The 9,123-nt window shown below is 42.4% G+C and overlaps 1 protein-coding gene across 1 annotated transcript; it reads left to right on the forward strand.

The window, feature by feature from the left end:
• The first annotated feature begins 2,187 nt into the window (after positions 1–2,187).
• Positions 2,188–7,820, forward strand: LOC101941893 (nicotinamide riboside kinase 2-like). The gene is made up of 8 exons (XM_008165398.4): positions 2,188–2,530; positions 2,768–2,858; positions 4,195–4,240; positions 4,386–4,572; positions 5,805–5,876; positions 6,880–6,986; positions 7,289–7,380; positions 7,621–7,820. The coding sequence occupies exons 1-8, from the start codon at positions 2,505–2,507 to the stop codon at positions 7,624–7,626; spliced, it is 627 nt and encodes a 208-aa protein (XP_008163620.1). The 5' UTR covers positions 2,188–2,504; the 3' UTR covers positions 7,627–7,820.
• The last annotated feature ends 1,303 nt before the right edge of the window (positions 7,821–9,123 follow it).

Consider the following 9,123-nt stretch of genomic DNA (forward strand, 5'->3'; position numbering starts at 1 on the left):
TACAGTCTCTCTCCCCTCCCTGCACAGCTTCCAGAACCCAAGAGTCCAAGAACTGACTATTGGAATCCAAGTGACAAACTACAACTGCCACAGAACCTCACCAATGTCCACATTCTATATCCTCTCCTATTCAATGGTTTATTTATTTATTTATTTAAGATTCAGGACTGTAATCCCCATTTTGGCAAGGGGTTAGACTAGATGACCCTTGTAGTCCCTTCTAACTCCATGATTCTATAGGAGCTAAGCACTCTAAACCATGTCTGCTTCCTGGTCATATTTCTAGTGTACTTAAGTGCTCATTTAACAACCTCACTGGTTTCACCGGGCATAAATCAGCACAAATGTTATCCCAGGGTGTAGAAAGTGTTATGCTGTTTTTACCTTTGTCAGCATGTTGCACATTTTGAAAACAGTAGGTGTCATTCTGGCATCAAAACAGACAAACAAAAACTCTGTCTGTTAAATTTATGGTCTGACTGAGAACTGCAACTGCACCATGTTTTCCTCAAGCCCAATAATAAAAACAGTTTTACTGTGCTCGTTATTTCTGTTGTTCCAGCCTCAGTTACAACACTTCTAGATAAATATTTCTTGCTTTGATACTTTCCATTGGATTTTTCTAATTTTGTGCAAGTGTTCATTTTTTTCCTTCTAACTTTGGGTTTTGGGCAGTTTCTGGCTTCCTTCTGTTCTTGCTTACGTATGCTCTATTTGCGTTGTAACTTAAGAGTTACTGTTGATCTGATGATACAGTTTTGCATCTGTGATGGGAATTAGGGGTTCCATTTTCTCCTCCTGTTGAATTGAATTGGTAACTTGATTTGTTTAGTAGTAACAATCACTTGAGTTTTGCTGGGATAGTAGTGTAGGAATGGTTCTTGGCATCTTTGCAATGGAATTCTCTGATAGATGTGTGCACTACTATTAAAAGTATACATTTGTGGCTCTCTTAAAGTCATGTCTGAGTATAAATTTTTAAGACTCTTGCAGAAAGTTCAGACTGCTGTACAGACTGATTAACTCAGTACCTTAATATTGGAAGAGGAGTATGTTTACGGCATGGTGACTTATGGAATTCGGTTATGCTTCTGCTCAGCCTTACAACGTATTTTGGAATTATGCTCTCTGTGTTTCTAGCAACAAGTGATAATGATGGTAGTAAGATTTAATTTTTGTTTTGCAGGAACATTAACTGATTAATCTTCACAATACCCCAGTGCCAACGAGGTGGTGGATACTATCCTCATTTTATACCTGATACACAAAGGAATGGACCCAGGCCATAGTCAGAGCTAACATTAGTATTAGGAAGCTGGGTGGATCTCTCCCTCACCCTGCCACCTGTCCCTTAAATTGTAAACCCTTTAGGTCAGAGGCAAGGTCTTCTCTGATTTGTTTGTACCCTACTCAGAACCCTCGAGACCCAACACTGACTAGGGACACTGGTTGCTACTGGAATAAAATAATAGTACTAATAGTAATTCTTTGAGGCAAGCAGCGGACATAGTGGGGTGAGTTCTGCCTAGCTCTGCCATGCAGGTGGGATTGGGGGTTCCCCTCTAGGGTGACCAGATAGCAAGTGTGAAAAATCAGGAGGGGGGCAATAGGTGCCTATATAAGAGAAAACCCTGAAAACTGGGATTATCCCTATGAAATCGAGAAATCTGGTCACCCTATTCACAGCTCCCCCAGGCACTGCCTAGGAAGCCAGGTTCCTCCTGCGGCTGGAACTAGTGGGTCCTTGTTCGGCAAGCCCTCAAAGATCCCCTCACACACACCCAGAAGGAAGGCAGAAGAGTCCCCATGAAGCTGGCATTGTGGGGTCCCCAAATCAGTTATCCTCCTCTACACAGACGCACAGCTGCCCCCAGCCACCGACCCTCCATCCCAGCTCGGGACACGATTTAAGCAAGTTACTTCACCACCCGATAGGGCTCCCTGCCCTTTTGGGGGCGTGGCCTGAAGGGGAGGGGACCAAGGCGTGCCCTTCTAACTCACGGAGGCGTGAACGAAGCGGTTCCGCTCTCTGATTGGACAAAGAGCGAGATGGCCAGGCCAGTGGGCTCTGCGGGATCTGTGCGGCGTTACCATTAGGGGAAGCTGGCGCCCCGCCAGCCAATGGGTGGTGTAGCTTGGACGGTGCTGTGCTCTGATTGGGTATAGGTTGAGTAGGCGCGGTGTGTTGTAGTGGGCCCGCTGCCCAATGGGCGTGTGGCAGTGTGAGGGACTCTTGGCGCGGCGGTTGTTTGCCCCTTTTGCGGAGCGCTTCTGTGCGGCACCGACGAGCCCAGCTGCTCCCTCCTCCCGGGACCATGGCGCTGCTCTGTAGTTGACGATTGTTTTTCCCCCTCACCTTCTTCTGCTTCTTTTCCTCCCTCCTCCTCTCTCTCCTCCACCGGGTCCCGGCTCGGACGAGCGGCAGCTCCCGGACCCCCTGTCCTCTCCCTCTGCCCCCATAGGAACAGGCTGTAAGGGAAGCGCGGGCGGCTTGCTGCCGCACCATGAGCATCATCGTCGGCATCGGCGGGTGAGAGCCGGGGGATGGGGGAGTTCGGGGGTGTGTAGGGAAATCGCTGGGTGGGTGGCCGGGAGGGGGCTGCGGGAGGGAACGCTCATGGGGAGCCTCCTGGTGACGCCTTCCTCCCGCCTGTGGTCTGCTGCAGCTGCCCCAGTGAGGTGGCGAGGTCAGCGCACGGGGCTGGGGTTGGTGGTGCCCGTGGCCTGCAGAGCCCAGCGCCGTCTAACGGTCCCTGTCCTGCCCTAGGGTCACCAATGGCGGCAAGACCACGCTGACTCACAAGCTCATGCAGGCCCTGCCCAACTGCAGCGTGGTGCATCAGGATGACTTCTTCAAGGTGAGTGGCCTGTGCGGGAACCTGTGCATGAGGTGACCCAGGACTCCTGGGTGCCCCGCTCCGCTTCCCGCTCATGGCCAAAGTTGCTTGTCACTGGCGCACCCTGTGCTGTTGGCAGAGGGTGACTGGGCTGGGGCCAGCTGTGTGGCTGGTGGATAAGCTCCTGGGCAGTGTCCTGATGACTTTCCACTTTCCTGGAGCACTCCGCGTTAGTGGGAAGATAAAGGAGCCAACTGCTTTATCACAGTCTTCTTACTGCTTCTTATCTTGCCACAAACGAACCCTGTGGTGGGTCAAGGCACTCACTGTTAGGATATAGATATTCAGGCCTGTCTGTAAAGGTCTGTACTTTAAGAATTTAGGTGTATTCTGATCAGTTAGCTAGTTATAGAGGTATAAAAGCCTCAAAATCACTGTCTGCTGGTGTAAGGGCCTTCTCTTACTGTGACAGTCTGAGGCCTTGTTCTTAGGCTAAGCAGCAAAGGCAGCCATAATCTGGGAAGTGTATGGTCACAGGCTCACATTCCAAACTAGTCACATTGAAATAAGATGCTTTTGGGCTGTTAAGAATAACAGGACAGGATTGTATTCCTATCACCTCCAGGGAAAGGGAAAAGCCTAGAAGATGTAAAAGGAAACTTAGTTTGATAGCATCCTGTCTGGCAAGAACTCACTTATCAATAACTGGGATGTGAAATCCTCATTTCTGTATTGTTCTATCTCTGTAGTCTCCACTTCCCTATTGTTTGTCTGTATGATCTCTGTCTGGTTCTGTGATTGTTTCTGTCTGCTATATAATTAATTTTGTTGGGTGTAAACCAATTAAGGTGGTGGGATATAATTGGTTAAAGAACCATGTTACAGTATGTTAGGATTGGTTAGTTAAATTTCAGTAAAATGATTGGTTAAGGTATAGCTAAGCAGAACTCAAGTTTTACTATATAGTCTACTGTCAATCAGAAAGTAAGGGGGGGATGGGGGAATTGGAATCATGTTTCGCTAAGGGAGGGGGGAATGGGAACAGGGACATAGGCAAGGCTCTGTGGTGTCAGAGCTGGGAAGGGGGACACTGAGGAAGGAAACTCGAATCATGCTCGCTGGAAGTTCACCCCAATAAACATCAAATTGTTTGCACCTTTGGACTTTGGGTATTGTTGCTCTCTGTTCATGCAAGAAGGACCAGGGAAGTGAGAAGGTGAAGGAATAAGCCCCCTAACACTCTTATGCAAAGGGATGTTTTCCAGTGAAGTTTAGGTCTTTAATCTGGCTTTAAAATGAATGTTGAGCTTTGCAGTAGCCGGTCAGACTAAAGCTGTTCTCTTTATCACTGTTTCAGCCCCAGGATGACATAGAAGTTGAAGATGGATTTAAACAGTATGATGGTAAGGCCCTGCTTATTGAACCATCCATGTAGAAATTGTAACTCTTAAAAGGATATCTGTTCTCTTTCCTATTCATGTTGCTTTCCTTCTGGTGACTCTTCTGATAGTCATAGCACTTAATTACTTTTCTGGGCTTTTGTCTTAGTTATTAGTGCCTTGGATATGGAAGCTATGATGAGTACCATCAATGCTTGGATGAAAAACCCAATTAAGTTTGAACGCTCACATGGCATCAATAACACCTTGGATGCCAAAATATTACAGTATTCAGGAGAGAGAGATGAAACAATCCATATTCTTATTGTAGAAGGCTTTCTTCTTTACACTTACAGGTAACTAAAGACTTACAATATGTCTGATAACTAGTAATTCTGGCTTGATATGTATTTTGTTTTCTATTAGGTAAAGTTGCAGGAAGTCAAACTGATTCTTAAAACTAGAGTTGGGCAAATAACTGATTTTTCTGTTTGCTGGTAATTCTGAAAAATACAAAATTGGTTTGAAACAAATCTAAAAATTGCAAAATAGTTGGCAAATTTTAAAAAATCCATATTGGGTCAAACAGAACATCCTATTTGTCCCAGAACATATTGTTTCGGGCATTTTTAAAGGGCTAGATTCATGAAATGGGCCAGGAGGAGGTGGATCCCCCTTGTAAACTTTGGTCAAGTGATTAGGGAACCCCCTGGGATGTGGGAGGCAAGGTTCAATTCTCCCCTCTACCTGATGTGGAGAAGGGATTTGAACATTGGTCTCCCACATTGCAGGAGAGTTCCTGACCCTCAGGCTATAGGATATGCAGGTGGCAGGTTTCTCAGTCTCTCCTGTTGAAACTGTTCCACTTCCTGTAAATGGTCATTGGAGCAGGGTCTTGAATGTTGGTGTCCCACAACCACCAAACTATAGGGTAATTCTCACTTTCCCTACCTCAATGACTAATTTATTGTCATTATGAATACATTAATCGTAACCACTAAGCTAAAGGTATTGAACATACCTACCTCTTACACAGTGTTCTTCATCAGCTTCTAATTCTCGTCACGATGCCTGTGAGCTAGGGAAGTATTAGTTCTATTTTATAGATGGAACTGAGGCACAGAGAAGCTAAATGACTTGCCACTTGGGTCTCTCAAGTCCTAGGCTAGTGCCCTTGCCACTGAACCACCCGGTCTTGCTCTGACCATTTTGTGAATTGCATCTAAGTCCTGGGACGGAGGATTTTGGCCAAAACTCTTTGGCATATTATTGTTAAAGTTGCAAATAGCTTCAGGTTGACTGAAACTGCAGTTTTTATTAATAAACCACGTCTAGAAAAAATTCACTCAGTTCTAAGTACAATTTATATGCTTAACTTTTTAAAGCGGCACCTAAAATTATTGGAATTGTCATACCGTCATCAGACAGCCCATGCAACTGGGTATCCTGCTGTCAATTGCCAATCAGAAATCATAGGAAGGTGTAAAAATCTCCACTAATGCTCTTACTAATGTTGCACCTTTAGTTCTTATGCAGATCAAATAGAGTAGCTGTAAAATATACAAAAACTAGAGAATTTCTTTTTCAGACCATTGATTGAGATATTCAACCATCGGTACTTCCTTTCCATTCCATATGAAGAATGCAAGAAAAGGAGGAGGTAGGCTTTGATGTTTTTTCTTAAATGAAGTAATCAGTAAGGTAATCTGGTAATTACTACATTTTATTTATAAAGCTTTATTTGGTTCAGGCAGCAGTAGAGGATGCTTGAGAGAGTCTTAGATTTACTGGGTTAGTCATTTAATTGCGTACTCCATGGTATCTGAGAAGTTCCTGCAAAGTTCTAGAAATATACTAGCTGGTATCAAAAGCCAATATATAACTGAAATGGGCCCCAAAGCTCAAAGGATGAGAGATGCAAAAGAACCTGTGAGGTCTGAATTGTTTGGGATATGGCTTTCCAGACAATCTCTTGACATTGTCTTCATTATTGAGTCTTCAGGATTTAAGAATCGCCTATATGAGAAGAGTTTTCTTTAATGGTAAAATTGCCAGTTAGTACTCCGCTATCTTTTCCCTTCACTCCTTTACGAGAAACTAAGCTTTTGGGCCTTGTTTACATGTGGGATTTGTCCAGATTTCAGCCACTGGTATGGCAGTATTGGTGCAAAACTCCTGTAAGAAGGTAAAGCACTCTTTGCACTAGTGGAGCTTACCCCTTCCTGAAAGCAGGTTATGCTCCACTGGTGAAAACAGCTATTTTTGGCCTACCTTTGCTAGGGACTAGCCACTTTTGAAGTTCAAAACATGAAAGTTTCTCTTCTGTTTCATGCCATAATTTAATGCATGATGTCCAAAAGCTACAGCAATTCTTGATATGAACAAATATCGTGTAAGTAAGGTCAGTTGATATAGAGTTCTGAGAATCTTAATCTGTCATTTCTGCAACCTGCCATACCTGTCATATCACACTTCATTATTCTGTTTTGTCTTCAATCTTTTTTGCAGCCGATACATAACATATCAACTTTGACAAAAATTCAGAGAATTTACATCAAGATAACTAGTTTTGATTTGGTGGTGGGTAAAGAGATTGCACTGTATCTAGACTTCTTACCTTGTAACAAGAAATACTTATGTACCACTGTCTTTATAATCTCTAGTTCAAGGAACTACACTGTACCAGATCCTCCTGGATTATTTGATGGCCATGTCTGGCCCATGTATGTTAAACATAAGAAAATAATGGAGGATTTCGAAGTGGATGTGGGTAAGTATATTGGATGGTGGAAGCTCAAGACTAGTGTATAGGGAAGTTTGTTTCTACTGTCTGCTCTGGGAGAGGGGGTACAATTTAAATAACTTAATTCAGTGAGTAGATTTGAACCAGTGCTACTTGTGATGTATGTAAGGCAGTTAAACTTCTTTGGGATTGGTCTAGTTCCTGGCCTATGTTTTAAAAAAAAAAAAAAAACTAGAGATTTGATAGGATTGTAATTCTAGGATGTTATCAGGATGTTTTTGTCTTCATTCAGAAATGTCTCAATTGTAACTTTTAAAAATATTTTTAAGTTCAATTGGATGGAACAAAATCAAAGGAGGAGCTGTTTAATGAAGTTTATGAACAGATCCAGAACAAGATTGAGAAACTGCTGCTTATGCAGGTAAAAAACAAACATGAAGCGTACCTCACTGCAATGGCAAACTGGCTTAATGTTTCTAAAATGAACAAGAGTAACTTTTTAAATACTTCTTTCAGAAACTCAGTGATTGCTAGTTGTACTCAGTAGAAGGGGGACTACTAGTGTTTTCAGACAGGAAAACAAAGCTGTTAATTGTGTACACTATTGTAAGTGAGCCTCTTATGTATAATGTCAAACACTGAAATTTTCTTCGTTTTACAGAGATAGACAAGCAGCCGATGGATTCCTACGATCTAAAAAGAAGCCTGTTAAAACTAACTTTTTTATGCGTACCAGACTTTAGCAGTTAAGCTTCTGCTTGTTAAGATTTCCTTTTTCACTTTTTAAAATTGGACTTCGTTCAGCTTTCACCTGAAACTCATGGAGTTAAATGTGGCCTTGATTAAAGCATTTCCCCTCCATGAAGTCTCTGTAGTTTAGTTCATGCTTAAAGTTTGAGACAAGCTTCCATATCCTAGATATAGAGAAAAGTAGTTGTCCTTGGAATGGGCCTGTATTTTAAATTTATATGCATTTATTTAGACTTTGACTTCTTGAATATGGTAGCACACTTGCCAGTTGGAAGTACAATGGCACTGCCATTGTCAATAAGTCCATACTCTAAGTTACAACTGTATCCTTTCCACTATTAACACTTCCCATTCAATGCTGAAGGAAAAGGCATAAAAATAATCTGAAATGACAGTACACTTGAGATTCTATTGGGCAGCATTAAATGTGATTACAGGCATGTAAACTTGAAGAAATTCTCCCTGATTAAAAAATGGTTTGTGATGAAATGGAACTCACTTGTGGGGTTAGGGTAAATGGAGTGATTTCTCCTCCCCCCCCCCCCCCCCAAAATTAAAAGCATCTGCTATCTTGGATTAAAGAATGGGACTGTTGTGAAAAGCAGAAATGGAGAAAATAAGGTGAGTTTTTGTAATACATCTTATTTGATCCTTATAATACAACCCTCCCCTCCCATTTGCTTACATGGGAATGTATTGTATTATAGGAGCAAAGGCTAGCAGGATCCTAAAATGTAACTAGTTTGACATCTTTATCAAATTCTAGCATGAGCAGAAGTGACCAAATAGGTAGCCATGGAAGGTGTTAGGTTTAAGCAAAAACCATTTTCAGTGGCACAGGAACACCTAAAGTAAATAACAGGTAAAACAGACAGAAGGGATTGAAATTGATGACCATCTAAACCTACTACAACTTAGTCTCCCAGTGCAGACTTTTAAAGTAAATACTAATTAACACTTAAACTATATTACACTTGTTTAGTATTATGGTATGCTCCCTCAGATTTCCTGGCTTCCTTAGAGTAGTATATAGCCTACAGAAAGGTGTACTTTTTTCTGTGCTCTGACTCTCAATAAGTCCTCCTATTTTTAAAAAAGTCCCAACTTATGTGTCAAGAGACTTGGCTCTTACATCCATAGATGCAAACTGTGTCCGGTTCTGGCTGCCACCCTGTAAAAAAATGTGGACAAATTGGAGAAAGTCCAGGGGAGGAGAACAAAACAAACAAACCTGGGCATGTTACTTGAGAAAAGACGACCGAGGGAGGACTTAAAGTATGTAAAGATCTTAAAAGCTATTAAGAGAACTGTGATCAATTGTTTTCCATGTCCTTTTAGGTATGACAAGAAGTAATGAGTTTAACCTAGATCTTCCTTGCGGCAGATTAAAGTATTTTCCTAATATCTATCGATA

This window comes from Chrysemys picta, chromosome 10 (genome assembly GCF_011386835.1).
Source record: "Chrysemys picta bellii isolate R12L10 chromosome 10, ASM1138683v2, whole genome shotgun sequence".
NCBI classification, from domain to species: domain Eukaryota; kingdom Metazoa; phylum Chordata; order Testudines; family Emydidae; genus Chrysemys; species Chrysemys picta.

Bases quoted from the DNA above. Each gene is read 5' to 3' on its own strand.
- LOC101941893 (XM_008165398.4), top strand. From the start codon at position 2,505: ATGAGCATCATCGTCGGCATCGGCGG. The intron at 2,859-4,194 runs GTGAGTGGCCTG...TCACTGTTTCAG, and splicing joins ATCAGGATGACTTCTTCAAG to CCCCAGGATGACATAGAAGT. The intron at 4,241-4,385 runs GTAAGGCCCTGC...CTTTTGTCTTAG, and splicing joins TGGATTTAAACAGTATGATG to TTATTAGTGCCTTGGATATG.